At 51.9% G+C, this 19,486-nt stretch overlaps 1 protein-coding gene and 2 long non-coding RNA genes across 5 annotated transcripts in view; 1 reads left to right on the top strand and 2 right to left on the bottom strand.

Moving 5' to 3' along the window:
* The window catches only part of LOC115615725, a 23,097-nt gene extending 19,166 nt beyond the window's left edge, over nt 1-3,931 (bottom strand). The window contains exon 1 of the long non-coding RNA XR_003994131.1: nt 3,541-3,931. This is a non-coding gene — a long non-coding RNA (uncharacterized LOC115615725). The remainder of the gene's footprint in view (nt 1-3,540) is intronic.
* The window catches only part of LOC115615724, a 37,314-nt gene that overhangs the window by 15,067 nt on the left and 2,761 nt on the right, over nt 1-19,486 (top strand). The window contains exons 3-7 of the long non-coding RNA XR_003994130.1: nt 398-505; nt 6,658-6,876; nt 7,027-7,460; nt 7,724-9,076; nt 10,696-10,799. This is a non-coding gene — a long non-coding RNA (uncharacterized LOC115615724). The remainder of the gene's footprint in view (nt 1-397; nt 506-6,657; nt 6,877-7,026; nt 7,461-7,723; nt 9,077-10,695; nt 10,800-19,486) is intronic.
* The window catches only part of FGF1 (fibroblast growth factor 1), a 21,991-nt gene extending 2,505 nt beyond the window's left edge, over nt 1-19,486 (bottom strand). Inside the window, exons 1-2 of one of the 3 annotated variants that reach the window (XM_030504222.1) lie at nt 19,174-19,486; nt 2,267-2,460 (exon numbers count right to left, since the gene is read on the bottom strand). In XM_030504222.1, the coding sequence (XP_030360082.1) occupies nt 2,267-2,435 (169 nt within the window). In that variant the 5' untranslated portion in view covers nt 2,436-2,460; nt 19,174-19,486. Of the gene's footprint in view, nt 1-2,266; nt 2,990-19,173 lie in introns of those variants that run through there. The other 2 variants (XM_030504220.1, XM_030504221.1) reach the window with 2 other exon arrangements.

The following is a 19,486-nucleotide window of genomic DNA, read 5'->3' as shown; positions in this document are numbered from 1 at the left end:
CCTGGACCTCAACTAGGAATTCCAGGGCAAAAAAAGCTCCTTATTCATCTTGTACCGTGGGAGGTGAGCGGGTCAGCTGCAGGCCAGGGCGTCTGGGCCACCTCCCTCCTCCGCTCAGCATCCTGTACCTAACACAGCAGATGCAACATTTCTATTTGTCCGGTTGCTTCCCCCTCTTCCCGTGGGATGATCTTTAAGGTCCCTTCCAACTCAAACCATTCCATTATTCTTTGATTCTATGAGATAAAAATGATGATGCTGTCCTAAAACCTGCTTCCAATAGAGGGGAGTGGGGGGACTCTCCAGCTGCTGATGGGGACACTCGGGTCTCCAGCCACAGAGGGAGGGAGAATGTCAGGTTCAGGAGCTCACACACAGATTCTTGTGTTTTTTCCAGGTCTGTACACATATTTCCTTCTGTGAAGTAATGGGATGAAACAGAGGAAATAAGGCTGTTTGTGGAAACGAGCACAGGCTTCATCCTTTGAGGGTCTGCAACATCCTGGTAAGTTTTCATTTCCCAGTGCAAGCCTGAGGTGCCCACACACAGCAGCAAAGGGCATGGTGAGGGGATCCTTATGCAGGGCTGGATGCTGGGGCTTTGGAGTGAGGGACTTCTGTTCTCTTTGGAGATCCTCCCTGTTTCTGGGGCTAGTGCTGGGCAAGGCAATTTACAATAACAATATGAATTCTTGATATCTGTCTGGAGCAAAATGCATGGGCAGTTTGCAAAGCCCCAGCACAGGCTCTAATCCAGCATACTGGATCCCGGGTGAGCTGCGAGTGTTCTGATGCCTCATCCTTCTCTGGGGTCTTCTCTCCGTGCCTTTACCCCCAGGTTTCCCATATGGATTTGGCTTGCTTGCAGGCGCAGGGGCAGGACCGTGGTGCTCGGAGGCAGGCACCTCGCTGCAGGGCTGCTCTGCTGGCACGCTGCCCTTCAGGAGTTTCCTCTGTAAATATTTATCCGTTCCCGTATCCAAGTTTACGAGATCACTCATGGGAGGTTCCTTTCTGGCAGGGGTTTCCAAACACGCAGCCCCAGGCCGGCAGCTGGCAAGGTGCGAGCGTGCTGGGGTGCAGCAGGGCCATGGGCAGCAGTTTCAGCAGTGCTTTCAGCTCTCATCTAACAGCTTTGCATAGTGTGATCAAAGCAAGAGAACCTCAGCACCATGGCTTCATCCTGGTTGTGTGCGTTGCTGGCAGGAAAGAGCTCTTGATGCCTTTGGTGACATGAACAACTGCTGAACAGGACAAACATGCTCCTTTCTTTGCTGTACAGGATAATCGTAGAATCATAGAATCCTGGAATGGTTTGTGTTGGAAGGGACCTTAAAGCTCCTCCAGCTCCAACCCCTGCCCCGGGCAGGGACACCTTCTACTAGAGCAGGTTGCTCCAAGCCCCTGTGTCCAACCTGGCCTTGAACACTGCCAGGGATGGGGCAGCCACAGCTTCTCTGGGCACCCTGTGCCAGCGCCTCAGCACCCTCCCAGGGAAGAGCTTCTGCCTCAGAGCTCATCTCAATCTCCCCTCTGGCAGCTTAAAGCCATTCCCCCTTGTCATGTTATTAATTTTTTATGTTAAGGTTTGCCCTTTATCAGTGTGCAGCACTTTATAGAAGCATTTACAAAACCAGCAGCTTTTGGCAAGTGAGTCCTGCAGCTTCCAAGGATAAACTTTGATGCTAGTTGTGGAGAATGAATATGCTCCACGTGCGAATGGTAGAACAAGTGTTGGCATCTGCATGGGCAGTTCATGGCAGCAGCAGGTCCCCAGTGTCCCATGGGCTGGAGCTGCTGGCATCTCCAACTACTGGAAATAGGGATGAGCAAGAGGAAACTGGCTGTGGACGGCCCATTAAATCTTTGTGACACAGAGGCACACATAAAAACATACAGAGCAAATGCAAAGATACCATAGAACTATGTGATGGCTGTGTGTAGGATGTGAGACTGCTCCTAAGCCTTTCCTTCCAGCTGCCAGCCACGCAATTAGCACTTTGGTCCCGTGCAGTCTGCCTGCCTGCGATTCTGCTGATGGCCAGTTTCAGATTTAATACTCCTGCAGATGGGAAATAGCACACATACCATGCCTGTCGGGGCTATGGGTGTGTTTGGTGCGTGTGCTGACTCCTGGAAGGCATGTTGGCACCAGGAGTAAGTAGAGCTTGGTACAGAGCCCGTCTTCCCCAGCTCCCCCCTTCCTGGCTGATAAAATCATAGGAGCAAGGAGGAGCACCAAGAAGCCCCGTCACGTTTTGCTTACTGTGCTGGTCGCTCCGGTCCCTGGTCCCATCCACTTTGCCATCTGGGAGGATGCGCAGGAAGTGGCCGCCGTTGCTGCAGTACAGGAGTTTGGGCTTCTTGTAGTTCCCCGGGGGAAGGTTGAACTTCTCGGTCAGGGCGGTGAAGGTGGTGATCTCCCCTTCGGCCATCGCTCAGCCTCTCCCTGCCACTGGGCTGCAAAAGAGTGAGGGGGTTCAGCAGGGCCGGTGGCACCGAGTGCTTGGCACACACTGCGGCTGCTGCCAGGCTTTTAAAGGGAGGGGAAGGAGCCCGGGGGTCCCATCTGGTACCCAAGATGGCTCAGGGCAGGTGAATCACACGGTGGGTGATGGCTCTGCCGGTGACACAGCCCAAAGGTGATGCTCCTCCAGCGTGGGAGGGGTGCGGGGTTTGTCTCCTCACTGGGCGGCAGGACTCTGTCCTTTTAATTTTATCATCGTAAATTCTGTTTTCTTTCTGCTTTCTATTGACGTACAGACTAAAATTATACACTGAAAAAAGAAGTTTGAAAAACACCCAGTGTCTGATTGAAAGCCACAAGAGGCAGGAAGGGAGCCCAGGTTAATAACTCCCTCCGCTATTATAGCTTTCAAACATGATTATGACTAGGTATTGCAACACGCACTGCATGCCAGATAGCAAATATTACTTCATATCTTGGCACACTGCATCTCACCTGGCCAGGGCACACACATGCTGAAGATCATAACAAATGTTAGATATTGTGGGAGATGACAGGCAGCAGGAGGCTTTCACTGCCTGGGCAGTAAACAGGAGATGTGCCCATACACTGATCAATTGTATATGGCAAAAAAGAAGTATGAGTCTAGATTATACCATGTTTGTGCGCCCTTGGGTCTCAATAAGGGTGGTTAAAAGGGAAAGGCAGAGCTCTTGCTGGTGCAGAGGGTGTAACTGGGCACGGGGCACTACCAGCTGCTCAGGAGCCACAGGCACTGTCTTGGAAGTGCTGCTTCCCACGGGGCTCCTGAGCTCTCCGCGGGGCCTGGGAAGCACATGGAGATTGTTCTGAAAGTGCAGTACACTTTGTGGTCATGATCCATGTTTAAGCAGATGCTCTGCCAAAACCTGAAGTTATCATCAGACCAGTAAGAGAAAGATGCTGTGAATGTCAGAGGGCGAGAACTACCACTGCAGCCTTGGGATCGGGAGGTGCCGTGGCAGGGGACCAGAATCCCGCATGTATTCCAGGTATATTCAAATTTATCTGGTGGATTCTAGCCTAGAAACTACATTTAAAATCTCCCATGAATATGCTGTCTTCCATATACAAATTTCCATAGTGCTTATGGAGAAGTGAATTTAGGAACAGAAAAAGACAAGGCACAGTACAAATCTAGATGTGGGAAATGACTTTGTCATGTATTCCCATAACTATATTATGGGAAATAGAATACAGTCACAATTTATATATATTTATAGATTGTAAAAATGCATCTTTGCCACTGAGTTGTGCTACTGGTATATTAGGATGGAGCTAGTATTATACCACGTCGATTTGCTGTGGTACTTAAAGTGACCTGGGAGATATGAAGGATTACAGATCTTTGCAATATACACAAGTATATATACATACGATCTCTAAATATTGGTTGCAAACTCTTAAGTATTGAAATTTGCAAGTGCAGCTGCATTTCCCCAAATTCCCCAAAGCCTGTGGAAGATAAGAATGTGCAAGCTGGGTTGTTAAAAGCTGAAACCTTGCAAATAAAGACACTGTGGTTAGGACATAGGCTTCATCCTTTACTCCCAGACGTGTCCCCTTGGGGTCTCTATCAGAACAGAGAGATTTCCTAGGAGAGGAAAACAGCCATAAAGAGAAAAAATATCCCCTGCCATCCCAGTCTCAGTTCCTTCTGATAGCTGTTGGTCCACAACAGCTTCTCTTTCCTCCTGACCGTCACCCCAGGGTTTGCTGCAGATGGAGGTATTAAATCATGCTAAAACAGCTGAGCTCAGAGTCAATATACACAGACAAATGGTTTTAAACTTTTCCCCACTGCCCTTTCTCCAGAACCATTTTGATCTTGTTTGGCAAGTCACATTTGCTGGACCAGCGCCTACCAAGTGTTTCTTTATCGGCCCAGCGCTTCCTCAGCTATATGCTGGCTTGTGCTGGCAGCTGTTTGGGTTCTTATCTAGGTCTATAAAGTGTCCCTAGACCAGTCCCTCCCTGTATCTGCACCTCCCCAATGCTCGCTTTTGCTCTGGAGCTATTTGCAAAGCCGGAAGGATCCACTTTTCCCGTGGGAGTCCAACCAAGTTTTACAGCCTCCTCTGCTGATGCCCTTGCTCCTCAATTGCACAAAATCTGTGTCCATCTCAGTGCTGGCGCATTCAGACTTTGTGTGTTTGGAAGTTGTGAAGTTTCACAGATCCCCCATTCAACACAGACAGGGTTTTTGGGAAGTGCTCTTGGCAGGTGACAACACAGTTTCTCACCTCAGAGGAGCCCTGGTATCTTGTGATGAGCGTGGTGAAGCAACCCACAAGAGCTCACAAGCTTCATGGTTCCTGGTGGCTTTCCAAAGCAGGTGATGGACCAGCCAAGTATAACTTCAAAATCTTTTTTTACCACAGTCTTCAGGCAGGTGAAATGAGGTATTTCTCAGAGTGTCTTGTCCCCAGATTTATTTTTCTATCGAGAGTTCACACTTTTCTTGTAGTAGCTCAGTTTTTAATGCCAACTGTCTGCCAAGACTCAACTGAATGAAAGCCTTCACATCATTCAACATGGTACACAAGGCTTTAGTGCTTTAGAGCATTAACGAAGATCAGTGGCATTGTGTAATTTCCTGGAACTAAAGCTTTTCTTGAACCTTTATCTGAGGGTAAGAGGTGCTCAGAAGTCTGCTGGGTTGATGCCTGATGGAAGCGAGAAAGAAATATCCCAAAGCTCAGATCAGGATCTTGGCCAAGCTCGCACGTCAGCCAGCACAAGCAAGGAGCAGGCAGGGATGCTCCCCTTGGTTACCTGAAGGTCTGTGCACTCAGGGGTATCTGTGGATAGCTTCAACAGAGCAGCTCGAGTGGAAATAGCTTCTTCCTTTACGTATATTTCCTTTAAGGTTTTCTTGCTATTTTTAGGGTGAATTCAGTGCTCTCCAGCTGCCTTTGACTGCACAAGAGAAGCTGAATGAACGTTATTTTCCACTCCCATTGTCTCTCCTCACTAAATACTATTGCTGTTCTCATACTTTTATGACTGTGGTGCCGGTACTTTACACATACCACCACTCATGGCCCTACTATTATACATTTGGCAGGAACACGTTAAGTTTTTATGGGAACTAAAAAGCATGAGAGAGAGAACCTGAACCAAAGACAACATAAAGAGCCTTATTTCTTTGGGTAGAAGCCCAACAAAATTATTGAATAGCTCAAAGCAGAACAGAAAGCTCTCTCCAGGATGCTAAGCTGAGAGACACCACACTCCAGAGGTAATTTGGCGCCCCATGGAGAAAGGAAAATATTCCAAGAAGAGGTTGCTGTAAGAGGGGATGGCAGCTGCTGAGCAGTTGATACCACTGGTCGCACTAGAACAGTAAGTTGGAGCCCAAGTTGGAGAGTGTTTGTCCAAGACCAGCTGCGTTCATGGCTCTCCTCTTTCTTCCCACTCCTGCAGCTTCCTGTGCTGTGTTCCCTAAGAGAAAACCACCATTGGGAATGAATGGCACCATCACCGGGAGCTGAACCCAGGGCATCTGCTCTGGGGTGGCCCCTGCTCTGTGCACGGGCGCAAGGGGTAGCCCATGGCACTGCTCTTCCTCCTGGGCTGTGGAAGGAGATGTCAGAACCCGAAAGATCAGAAATAGCTTTTTGAAGAAGAAAGGACTTAACGTTTGGGTTTAACTCACTTCTCCGCTCCAGCCAGGCCTGGCTGAGCTGTGGTGCTGGAGCACTGCAGCGTGCGTGCTGCCGGCAGCAGCGAGGGGGGACGAGCCTCACGGGGCCGGAAGAGCTGTGAGATTCTGAGAAGTTTGGGTTTGGTTCCAAGCTTTATCACCGCCCGCTGCTGCGGCAGCAGCCAAACCAGCGGCTTTGATGTGAGATCCCAAACCCTGCGAGCATCTGAGCTGAACATTGAGGGCTGGTTGTGCTGCCAATAACAGGCGAGCTCCGTGTGAGCTCCGAACTAACCGTGCACGCTGGAGGCCATGGAAAAGGAGTCAGGTCCTTTTCCCTTCCCATCAATGCAGGCTTCACCCCTTTGCTTGCATTATAAAGTCAGTGTTGATGGGAGTTTGGCAACTTGGGGGGGGGAGCTTTATCATGTTGCTAAAATGTCTCTGCCTGTTTTTCTTTCCTGTCCATCTCTCCAATGCTTCCTCTCTGCTCCTTTTCCTTTAGACTCCTCCTCACTTACTTCAAGGTTTCTGTTTTCTTGGGATCAATGCAGGAATGTTGCATGTTCATGACAGCCCGTTGCACCAGAGGTTGGTGGACCCTGGTGTGATGCCTACAGCTGAGCACACTGGATCATCAGCACAGCCTCATCACAACCTCCGGTGCCCAAATGGTGCCTCTGTCCCACAGCCAGGCCCTGAAACCAGGAGGTGACTAGCTAAGGTGAGCCTATTTTTTCCTGAAGTGTAGAATACCTGGCTACTATGTGGAGGAAACCAGAAGTATCTCACCTACCATGGGTTAAGATAGGATAGAGGGTCGACTCAAATGCATTAAAATTGTTCTTGGCTTTGGATACAATCTTTTACGTAGGGTTGGAAGGAAGTGTTCGGCACGGCCTCTGTTAAGCGCCCCTTCAGAACAAGCGCGGCTGCGTCGATGAGGAGTGCAGATAATCACAGCTGTCAGTTGGATGATCAGCTAAAGATGGTGCTGAAGCCTCCAGCCAGCAACACCCAGGACTCTGCTGAGGTTTTGTCCGACTTCGCTTAATGAGATCAGTGTCTCCTGAACCGGGCCCTTGTGAGTTCAGTGGAAACGCTCCAGTTGTTTCACGTGGGAACGTGTTGTTTTCTCCATTAAAGCAGAAATCCTGTTTCTTCCAGGGCACATGACTCAGCTGTGAGCAGACAGCATCACCTCCCGTGGGCTCATTCCCACTCCTGACTGCAGCCACCTGGATAAAGCAGTCCCTTCCCAGGCAGTTCAGGCACTACGGGTGCGAATGGAAAGCGCTATTTAAACAGGTAGAATATTTTTAAGGAATCCAGGCTCTGGCTTTCCTCTACCCATTGCCCACTCAAAGGGGTTCCTGAAGCACTCTGTGGGCTGATAGGTATGGCTTTGGGGCAATCTGAGAACAGCCTGAACATGCAGAGTGAACATCTCTTGGATAAACAGGGCTTTTATTCATCCTAAGTTTTCAGGATCCATTGCGTGGGATGGATTTCCTCACCCAGGAAAGGATTAGAGGTCAGCGAAAGGTTTCCTTGTGCTCTGCTTGTTCCAGGAGCTGCGTCTCAGTGCGTCCGGGATCACCATCAGCGCAGGCAGCCTGCAAGGGCTACGTTCCTCCGAAGGGATGTCAGTGCAAGGCACGGCTCGAATTCCTTGGGCTGCGGATCCTCTTAGAAGGTCTTAATAAATGATTAGGCTAAGTGTATGATAAATATGTAATAGATCATTTTGTGCCTGTCAGCGGAATGCATTGGCTTGCTTCTAGTCAGTGTTTGTTGCAAGGTGATTTTATCTTGAGCACTATGATTAAATGAAATAGTTGCCAGCCAGGTTTTACTCTTTGTAAGTGAAATATGTGGTATAAAGTGTGACCAAACCTGTAGAGATTAATTTAACTAATGCCTGCTGTCATCATCAGCCCAAACCATTCTCTGACATGAGGTTGGTCAAGCTGGATTTGGCCATTTTATGTCATCCCAGCCCTGGCTTAGCTCCTGTCTCATCTTCCTGCAGGACTTCAAAGCCATGTGTGATCCATGCACAGCTTTGAGGCTGTGGCACCCAAGCTGCTGCTTCGAACTGAGACATCCAGCGCAGCACCCCAGTGAACCGGTGGCATCCATGGGGAGACAGGAAAACAAAGTGATAATCCACTTTCTAATTACCGTCCAGCCTCTCCCACCTCCCACCCATGGCTTCTGCAGTCTGGTGATTAACTTAATGACAGTCCCAGCTCCAGCAGTCAGTCCAGCCCCGGAGCAGAAGTCTTGCCAGGAACGTCTTGCCCTGTGTGTCCTGTCTGGGTTCAGACCAAGACCACGGACACGTACACGAGCAGCGCTGGCTGCAGCAGCAAATCCCATTGCCTCATGTGGGGGATTTAAGCGCTAACTCCCAGTGCACAGTGCAAGCCAGATGTGTGGGACCTGCTGTATGGAAAGAACACACTGGATGGAGAATGGCAAAAGCTCAGCCAAGGATGGGCAGGAGGATGTATTGGACCCAGGAGACACCTTCGGGCTTTGCAGTAGAGGCAATTGCCTGATTATCATCTTCATTTTAAGACACCGCTCACAATGTTCACTGCTGAGGCTGCAGCTCTTCCCAGATATGAGGGCCTGAGCAAAGACCATGGGCCTTGGGTCCCGCTGCCAGGGCAGAGATGTGGCTATAACCATTTTTACAAGTGCCCTTTCCCCATCACAGGCTCACACTGAGGCGGATATAAAGCATCGTCCTTTCTCCTGTGCTCCGCTGCAGTGCTGCCTCCCAGCATCTCGCTTGTGTGGACCACTGAGCTGGCTGGAAGCAGCCACTGATACGTGCCACTAATGACACCATCCTCATGGTCTCGTCTCTGGTACGCAAGGAGGATGAGGACCCAGGGATGATGCACCGGGTGCAGGTACCTTGTTTTGGGTGTTTGCCACTGGGCAGCATGTGGTTAAGTGCAGGGCTGGGCACACCTCTCCTGTGCTTTGCTTCCCAGAGGAAAAGCATCTGGAGGGAGTGGAAAGAGATGCTGTAAAACTAATCCATTGCTGTTGGTTGAAATGTTCAGTGATGTAAGAAACCCTCCTGGGAAGGGGGCACTCGGCGTGCCCCAGTGCAGTGATGGAGGGATGAAGTGGCATCTCCCCTCTTGGCTCCTGCTCAGCACCCCCCAGGCATGGGGGATGCTGCCGCAGGGACCCCATCCACACCCTGCTCAGGACCCAGTTCCTGGCAGACAGGGAGGTTAAGCTGGGTGAAAAATATCACTGTCCCCCCCTGCCACCCACTGCCAGTGTCCAAGCAGGACGCTGGGCAAGAGGCCAGACCACATAACAGGAGCGCCCAGGCTGTCTGGACACCCACGGACGGATGGACAGATGGACAGACAGCAGTGCCAGCCGCGCTGCTCCCGGCCACGGGCAGCCTTCTCACAGCTTTGTTTTCCTGCTCTGGTTACAGGCGCTTTTGTCCATCTCTCCTCCTTCCTCGCTGTCTCCTGGAGCATTTTGAGAACACAGGGCTGCTTGCAGCAGGATCTGCTCTGCCACAGGCTAGCTCTGCCCAGTAAAACCGGTGGCTGGCTCAAATGCCAGATTCTAGCCCCAAAACTTCACTGTATGCAATGCTCCTATGCCAAGAAGCTGATCTGATTCTCCCGTTGTACCATGTCCTGTCTGAGCCCTCTGGTCCCACCCAAGCATAACCTCCTGCTGATGGCCCCGTTTCAGGTAGGTGCCTGGTCCCTGCTCCTCTCGGTCACCCTCTGCCAGCCATGAGCCCTCGCCGGTCTCTCGCGCTCAGTCTCAGTGTGCTGTTGGTAACAAGGCATGAGGCTCGAATTAGGAGTGAAAAGCAGGAATCTTCGCGTGGTGTCGGATGCAACACTTCCTGCAGCTGGCCCTCTGAAGGGTGGCCAAGCTCTATCAAGGCTTGGCTCAGGCTTCAAAACTGGGATTTGAGTTTGGGTTCAGACTTTATACCATGTCCTTCCCCAAAGATGCGGAGGATGTTGGAATTGAGGGTTTCATCTCCAGGCCAAGTGAAACCCCACATCCATCCTCGTGGTTAACCATCAGTAGACATGTCATCACTCAGAAATCAAACTTCCTCCAGCGTAGTCTCATTCTTGGTTGTTCCAAGGAAAATCACTTGATTTCTGGGTTCACCATAAGCTCAGCAGTGATTTTTTTCTATGTTGAAAATGTGCAGGGAGTTAATTATGTTCCTTCTGAAATATTTGTGTAAGGGCTATAGAGCTTGTCTTGTTCAGTTCTAAGAAAAACTGGCTGGAAGCATTCTGTTCTTAATTCTGCTGCTCAATATCTTATTTTAAATTCAGTGTCTAGTAGCTATGGATGGCAACTCCTGGTTTACTTCCTCCAAGCTGCTTGAGTAAACAGCTTGGGCTGTGCTTTCCTGTGCACTCTGTTGCTCAATAACTTAACAGTGCGACAAAAGCTTGAGATAATAATTGTTATTAACAGGAAAGCCCTTCAATAAATAATAATTTTCTTATCTGCATGACTTTAGGGCTGGAGAAAATGCCTTCCAGTGTAAAACTGCGGTGCAGAGGAGCATGCAAGGAGAGGTTCAGATGAAAGATTGGAGCAAGGCAAGCTCAAAGCTGGATCTAGGTGAGTGCAGATGAGTGGGTCAGCAAAACCCCCCAGAATAATTAGTTGTGGATGAGTTGCCAGTGGAGTAAAGTAGCAGGAGAAGCTGTACATTGCCACCTCTTGCTGTCTGTAGAGCCAGACAGGTCGCTGCTTTGACATGACACATGGCGTTTAGGCAGAAATTGGGGAATTCTCAGTTCCAGGCAGTGGGTGGCTCTGGAGGCCCATGGCCACCAGCCTGTCCACTTGTCACCCTCCCTCATTTCCAGCCTAGAAAGGAGCATGAATTACACATGGATACACCAGAGCTTGGTAGAAGATGGAGCCCCAATTCTGCTCCCCCTGTCGCCGATGGGGCACACCGAGGCACCCGCATCTGTAAAGAGCTGGGTACTGGTTCAGTCCTTGCTGTGGCATCAATGAAGAAGGCAGCATGACCACAGGCTGCCTGTCAGCAGGCCGGAGCAGGCAGCCACTTCTGCACCGCTCCAAGGAAAACAGAGCCCTGCCTCGGACACTGCTGCTGTTTCCATAACAGCACCCTCAGAGGCAGGGGGATGGCTTCTGGAAGGTGCTGCTGCCCTTTCTCATCTCCGTAAACAGCAAAGCACCATAATAAGCATGTTTTTATGCAAAGGCTGCAATTTGAAGTACCTGGTGAACCTCCGCCGCTGCAGCAGAGCACTCCAGAGCTCTTTCCATGGAGGTGACACCCACAGTGGTTATTTCCAGTCCCGAGTGGGCAGGTTACAGCCACTGGGATGGTGACTGTTGTTCCTGGTGTTTCCACGGCCAGTTTTGGGGAAAGCTGTTGGGGTCAGGCTGCCCCACAGGGATGCAGCTGAGGATGCTAGTGATGATAGGAGGCAGAAAGATGCCCTGGATCATCTAAGTGGGGAAAAAACCCCAAACTGAACCAGAAACCTTTGGGACAACTTGTGGCTCCCACAGATGCGAGCACTGCTATTCCTGCTGGTGCCAGGACATGGGGGCCGCTCACAGCCCTGGAATAACCGGAGTGCCAGGAGCACTGCTGTCTGTGTATCCAGCATTCTGGGTGCTGTGTGCCCAGGGCTCCTGAGAGGAGCTGGAGCTGTGCCTTGGGCTTTGCTGACCAGCTCAGCTGGCAGCATCCGGCCTTTGGGAGATGTTATTGTGTGCGAGCGCCGTTTGGATCAGCCCTTTCCTGCCCACGTAGCTCTGTGAATAGGGGATGTTTGTGCCCTAAGACCAGCCACGTTCCAAAGGAGAATGCTGCATATACCGGGGGCATTTATGCAGTATTTAAAATTCAGCCAAGCTACAAGTGTCTTATGAATTGCACTGGGATGGAGATGCTCCATAAACATGGAAAACATTAACATCAGCATGCGAAGTCCCTGCATCAGTCAGAAGCTTTTTAGAACATGCTGCAGCAAAGGGAATGTTAAGGAAGGGGAAGGGAGGGTGTTTTACTTGATGTTAGGTACTTGTATTCTATGTCCAAGATTTGACCTGCAATTGAAACTCAGATATAAAGGCAGATGGAAATTCCAGTGGAAAATGTACCCAGACAAGTAGTATTCTCTGTGTAAGATAAACACGCCCTGTGAGGATGTGCAGCTGTTAGAGAATTAACGAGTGACCTCTTGGGGGAAAAACATACTCAGAGTGGGTGAAAGGCACTTCGGGGAGCTGCCAGGGAATGGCTGGTGCACGGAGGGGACAGGCTGCTCCATCTCCAACTGGGATGGTGCAGGGATGCAGAAGGTGCCCTGCGTGGCAGGGAGATGTGCTGGAAGCAGCCAGGTCATCTGACACTGGGAGATTGTTGTAGTATTTAGTTTTCAGGGGCTTTATGGCGTGCAGAGTGTCCCTTGTATAAGCGAACAGCTTGGATCTGGAGTTCATCTGCTGATGCACAGACTGGGACTTGTCACGGTAAAGATCTCCCCCTCCTGTCCGCCCGGGCAGCGCCGGATGAGAGCAAACAAGGGAATGACTCTCTCAGGGCTCCTGCTCTTGTTGTGTGGCCTGAGCCCTGATCAGACAGGCTCGGGGTGTGATTCGGGGCACCCTGAGCAAGTGAGGGGGTCTCTGCCCTGAAGGTTGGCTTGCAGGCTGGGCAAGCTGCCTGCAGACCCTGGGCTGGGGATGCTGGGTGGGAGCCGTGCCATAAGGGTGACTGTGCACCTTGCACGGGGATCCACCTTGGGGTGGTTGATCCCTGCAGGATGCAGGGAAGGGCCCTGATGTGGCACAGGAGGAGATCGTGCCTGGCCCTGCCACCCTGTCAGTACATGGGTAGGGGAGGAGGATGTGTGAGCTCGGCAGCGCTGGGCACCAGGAGCTTGTCCCTGAGCATCCCTGGGGATGCCTGTGGACATCGCTGGAGGAGAAGCTGCCCAGCCATAGTCCCTGGTGGCTTGCAAAGGGCAGCGGTGAGAGCTGCTCTGGGCAGTGCTGCTGTGAGCTCAGGCTTTCTGCAGAAATAAGGTCCCTGCACGGGTAAGTGCTGGCCGGGCTCGTCTGCAGGTGGGACAGGCACATTCACTGGCTGCAGAGACGTGGGAAGCAAAGATCCGAGGTCAAGGCTGATGCCCAGATCTCGGCTATTGAAGCACGGATCTAAATTAAGAGCCAGAAGCAAGGACAGAGCTTATGAGCACAAAGTCATGAGTCATTTATGGACCGTGTGTCTAGACCGCTGTGGGCAAAGTGCAAATCTTTGGGAGGATGACTCGGACGGGACAACACCACTCCAGAAATGAGTCTGAAGGGGACAAAAGGGGTTTGGATGTCACCCTGTGAGTCAGTGGTGAGGAGCCTGCAAAACACTCTGGCTGGAAAGCCCTTTTCTTGTCTCTTTTCTAATCTTTGTCCTCAGGGTTAGCTGTCAGGCTGGGATGCATCAGGCTTGGAAATGCTGCCTAGGAGATGTCTGCTTGGTCCATCCCTGGGCAGCCCCCTTGCTCCATGTGTTTTCCCTGGGCACAGGAGCAGGTTTGGGATGCAGGTTATGCACCCTGGTGATGGGGTACACAGGCAGCAGGCACCCCAATAAGGGGTATGCAAGGGGTACACCCCCTAGTAAGGGGATACGCAGACAGCAGGCACCCTGTTAGGGGCTCTGCAGCTGCAGGGGCTGTGCGAGGCAGCAGGTCAGAGGTGCTTTGCCTGGTTTTTCCAGCCAGAAGGGATTGCTACTCTGCTGCCAAACCCGCAGGGGTGAGCGGTGGCAGTTTATACACCTGGGCTCAGAGGAGGAGGAGGGTAATTGCCCAGTGACCATAATTACTGCCCTGTGCTTTAAAGCCCAGCACTGGGCAGTGGAGCAGTGCCCTGCGGCCGCAGGGAGCTGCAGGCTCTCTCACTCTATTTGATGGATTCCTTCTATGCTCCTCAGATTTCCAGCTTTCTGGAATAGCTGCCTTTTCCACGTCAGCAAGTGACGCTGTGTGCAGTGTTATTTTGGTCACCAGATCACTTTAATCGCTGTTTTTCCCCTCTGCTCTCCTCTCATCTTTATCTCTCTTTCTCTGCTGGCACCACTCTTGAGGATGCAGTTTTCAGGGGTGATTTCATTCCTCTTAAAGCGCCTCTGTCTCATCCTGGGAAGAGTCGGGCTGAGGACTTGGGAAAGCACAAACCAAAGGGAAAAAGGGGCTTTTCTGAATCCACTTTTGAGTTAGTGAAGACCCAAAAGAGTGGGTTTTGTTACCTGATTAAAACAGAGGTTGGTCTTTAGGCTGGACCATGGATGTGTGCTAAGATGCTGTGCTGGGGTTAATAGAATAATATTTAGCAGTGACTGTGTATTAGCTATTCTTGAAAGGAATTTGTAAATATTAACCATGGCACTCTCTGAGGGCCTGTGTTAGCTTTCATCTGCCACGTTTAGCAGCTGGGAAAATGGAGCATTTTTGTTATGCTGCTTTCCTTAGTGTGGGAACAAGGTTTCAGAAAGAAATGATGGGTTTGTGGTGGCCAGAGCTTTGCTGCCTTCAGACACTGGGTGCTGCGCACCCTCCTCCTGCTCCCCTGGCTGAAGTGCATTGCTGCCTCTGACCCAGGCATGGAGGTGAGCCCAGTCCCTGGGGAGGGCAGTGCCACCCTGCAGTGCCACCCTGCTGCATTAAACATGTTACAGCATGTGGAGTACATGACACCTGCATGTCAGTGATCGCTTCTGCAACTGCTCTGAAGGCCTCAGCGTCTGCTTTTGTTCTCCAACAGCATTAAACCAACAGACGTTGGTGCTGAAAACAAGGCACAAAATAGTAACTGCTATTGCTGAGAAATACTGAGTCAGGCATCTCTTGTCTCACAAATGGGGGAGAGGGAGGATTACTGCATTCACAAATGCCACACAACACACCGGGGCAGAGCTTCCATGACAAAGCCATTGTCCCTCTCTTGCTGAACTGGTTTTCAACAAATTCTTCTGCAAAGAGGTTTCTATTGTGAGCGGTTTCAAAGACAAACCCAGGCAGGCCTCCAGCCCAAATGAGAATCACTGATATCTGCACCGGCAGAGAATGCACACGGGGTTTCTAAAAACACCCCACCACGAGTCACTGCCGCTGGGTTCAAGGGGACGATGCCTCGTACCCGGGTTCAGCTGTGATGGAGCTTTCTGCGAATCACAGAATCCCAGCCTGGTTTGTGTTGGAAGGGACCTTAAAGCTCATCCAGTTCCAACCCCTGCCACGGGCAGGGACACCTTCCACTAAAGCAGGTTGCTCCAAACCCCTGTGTCCAACCTGGCAGATGTATTTTCGGGGGTCACCTTGCAGTTACCCCAAACTGATGTTTAAACAACACAGGGTGAGGCTGACACCACCCCTCTGATGGGAGCTGCCCTGCCTGTGCCTCCCTGCAGCTCTTCCCCGCTCCCACGGCCTCTCCTGATGGATTGCACATGAAATGGAGCCAGGCGCCGAGAGGCAGCAGATCTCATTAGATAATCTTATTTCCTGCTAAGCAGAAGCCAAAAACTAACAGGACTTTCTGTATTATGTGTATGCCCTCATGCATTTATCTCCTCAGCCCATTCACCCTGCGGCAGCGGGCAGGGATGTGGCTCCTTCATGCCATGCTCCACTGATGGAACCGCTTGTGCTCTGCAGCTCCTGGAGGGTGAGACAATTGTCCCCTCCCCAGACACGAGTCCCTGGCTCTGCCATCGCTGGCACCCCAGGAGAGGTTTGCACTGGCTGTGGGTGGTGGTTGCACCTGAAAGCGGCACCAGCATTTGGGAAGTGGCAGGTCCAGGGAGCCTGCGAGGATCAGAGGCTCAAGAGATTTGGTCTTCTGCGAGAATGTGTATTCCTACAAGAAATCTGGAGAGAGGAATTTTTATAAGGACCTGCAGGGACAGGACAAGGGGAATGGCTTTAACCTGCCAGAGGGGAGATTGAGATGAGCTCTGAGGCAGAAGCTCTTCCCTGTGAGGGTGCTGAGGCGCTGGCACAGGGTGCCCAGAGAAGCTGTGGCTGCCCCATCCCTGGCAGTGTTCAAGGCCAGGTTGGACACAGGGGCTTGGAGCAACCTGCTCTAGTGGAAGGTGTCCCTGCCCGTGGCAGAGGTTGGAACTGGGTGAACTGTAAGGTCCCTTCCAACCTTAACTATTCCATGATTCTATGATACGATTAGGAAAGGTTACCTGAATTGTACCAGTGTGTGCCAGCCCACTGTTTTTTACGTGAAAAAAACCAAACCCAACCCAAAGCATAGTTTATCTGCCTCTTAAAGAGGTGTGTGCAGGTCACATTGGGATTTGGGATATGGGACATTACAGCTGCCCCCCGGGATATGTGCACCGCCGGTCTTCAAAGCCTTTGCCAAGTGCTGGAAAATGGATGGGCTCTGGCCCAGCACCTATGAACCGCCTGGTCCGCACAGGCAGGGCTCGGAGGCAGAGCCACCTCCCAGCAGACACTGCTCTTCTCCCAGAGCTACACAGCAAACAGCACAAGAAGAGTCTGTGTGTCCTGTGCAGAGGAAAACCACCCGGCACCCCCAGCCTGTGCCCTGACGCGTTTGGCAAGTTGAGACAAATATTTACAGACAAATAAGACTCAAAGGAAAGAGCCAGGACTGGCCAGAGCCGGACACAGTGAGTAAGAACTAACCCTCTGTCCCGTGGTGTGCGGAGCCGAGGAGAGGGTGCTGAGGTGCAGTTTGGGGGTTTTACTGTGCGAGAATCATCAAGGTCCTTCCTAAGTGCTGAGTTCTGTTATTGTTTAATTTCTGACTTGGCATCAAAGGAGGAAACAAGTGTTTAAGTAGGTGCTGGACGTTCTGGTGCGGGTCTGTTGTATGAGCGCATCATTGGAAGCACATTGAAATAAGAGGAAAGAGACTAAAATAAACCCACCACAGCTATTATCCTTATGGGCCTTCTGCCTTCGCCCTAACTCCTCATTACAACTATGCTCTGAGCTGTTAACTGCTATCTGAGCCAAGCCGAAGATGCCAAATATAAAGGCAAATTGCTGCAAGCTCTAATTGCTGGGTGGGTTCAGGTGCTGAGCCTGACATGTCCCTGCTGCCCACCACGCCACATGTCCCTGCCACCCTCTGCCACCTCCCCAAGCATCTTTGCTTGTTTGTGCCATTTAGCAAAGGGGAAGACCCTGATAAAGCAGACACAGAGCAGACAGGTCCTTGTCATTGCCACCATCACCCCTGTGCTGAGGGACAGGGGTCCTGAGCACTGCAGGGCTTCGGCTTGAGGAGCAGCGGGCAGGAGCTGAGCCATGCAGCTGATGGGGAATAAAATGGCAGGAGCTGTAGCCAGCTGCATGACGAGCTGCCTTGGTTGGGAGGAAGATCAAGGTCTCAGGAGTGGGAGGAAGGCCAAAGTCATTTGGGGAGCCTGGGAGGGAAAGTCTATCCCCTGGGCTGGGGTGGAGCTGGGAAGGAAAGTTTATCCAAAGGGCTTGCAAGGCTCTGGGTCTGGCTGAGACCTCGGTGGACCCGAACTCTCCCCAGCCCTAATCCAAAGTGCGTGTTCCTGCGCATCCTGAGTGCTTGGAGCGGCCGGAGGAAGTGGGGCCTGACCCGGCATTGCAGGGAGAACAATTGGACATTGTGCTGCCTTATCACCACTGAGCCCAGTCCTGCCCTTAGGAACCCATTAAACTTTAGACCCTGTTTGTGCAGATCTTCCCGTACGCCTCACGCTCAAAGGCGATTTCTGCAGGGCTGAGAGGTGCCCAGGCTCCCCGTTACTGCTGCCAGCACCCCGTCTCCCACCCAGTGCACTGCGTCCAGGAGCCAGTGGGGTGATGCTGGGTGCTCGGGAGCAAGGAGCAAACCCTGCACTGGGGTGATGAGGTGATGTCCCACCGGGACAGCTGTGGCAGCCATCCCAAGGGATGCTGACGAGGCTGGTGGGGTGAGCTGGGGGGTACTGGTACCTCTGAGCAGCAGGCAGGGCTGGGGATGAACCCCGAGGCACCTTCAATGAGCCACCCGCATGGCAGCTACAAGCAGTGCTCAGCCTCTGAAGCCCATGGCCAAGGCATGGGGCACATGCCCAAAGCGGGGTGCTGAGCCAGGGTGTCGCTGGTGTTCGGTCAGGAAATCAGCCAAGTCACACAAAATTAATCTGAACCCGCTTTGCTTCCATCCTACCTTATCCAACCACTGCTTTTACCCATTTTCTGCTTACCTCCCCACCAGCATTTCCCAGCTTGGATCCTGACCCTCCCTGCTGGCTTGGGCACCCCTGACCGAGACCACCCACCCCAAACGCTGTCCCTGGGTCCCCAGGACAGCTGGGGAGCTGCGGCTGCAGGAGGAGGAGGAGGCGATGCCCAGCGCTTGGGCAGGAAAAGGCCAGAGGGAGCAGAGGTTGGCTACGCACAATTACTCCTCATAAGATCTGAATTTACAAAATCTTATGCAAGTCAAAAGATATTTTTCAGTAGTTCCACGGTATCTGGCTGGAGCGGGCCCAAGGAGGTTGTTTTGGATATTTAAGGAAATACTTTTTTTTTTTTTTTCATCAAAAATGAACCATTTTGCATCAGAAATGAACCATTTCATAGTGCTGCGTCACTTCAACAGATTTCCTATTTTTTAAATGATCCAAATACCGTGTTTTGCGATTCAAAAACAAATCGCAAAAGTATTTTATGAAATACTTTATGAAGTATTTTATCGTATGAAGTATTTTATATTTCAATTTTCATCCTGATCCAGGCTTCTTGGGTTAATTTGCCGTGATTCTGAGGTCACGATTTGAACGGATGTTCCGTTCTGGGTCCCCTCCTCTCTCCGGGGGCTGCAGCCACTTGCGCGGTTCGGGGGGGCTGAACCCTTGCCCCATCCCCGTCCCCCCTCAGCCCATCCCGGTCCCCGCGGGGGTACCGGCAGCTCCCCCCTTTCCCTCCCCGGCACCTACCCCCGGCTCCGCGTCCTCCCGGCTGCGGCTCCGCTGTGTCGGGCGAGGGGAGAACAGGGATCAACCCTCGGTGATGATGGTGATGCTGATGGTGATGATGATGATGCAGAGCTGCCTCCCGGCGGCGGGACCGATAGGGAAGGGGGGGGATGTGGCTGCCGGGGAGCGGGCGGCGGAGCTCGATCGCATCCACCTGCCCGTCGGGAGCTCTGGGCAGGCGCCGGGGCGGGCGCTGGCGCTGGGGCTGAGCCTCCCATCGCCGGGGAAACCCAACCACGGCGAGCTGGATGGAGGAGCAGCATTGCTGCCGCCG

This window comes from Strigops habroptila, chromosome 12 (assembly GCF_004027225.2).
Source record: "Strigops habroptila isolate Jane chromosome 12, bStrHab1.2.pri, whole genome shotgun sequence".
In the NCBI taxonomy this organism is placed as follows: Eukaryota; Metazoa; Chordata; class Aves; order Psittaciformes; family Psittacidae; genus Strigops; species Strigops habroptila.
Note: the sequence above shows the minus strand (reverse complement) of the source record. Positions and strands in the feature narration are given on the sequence as shown.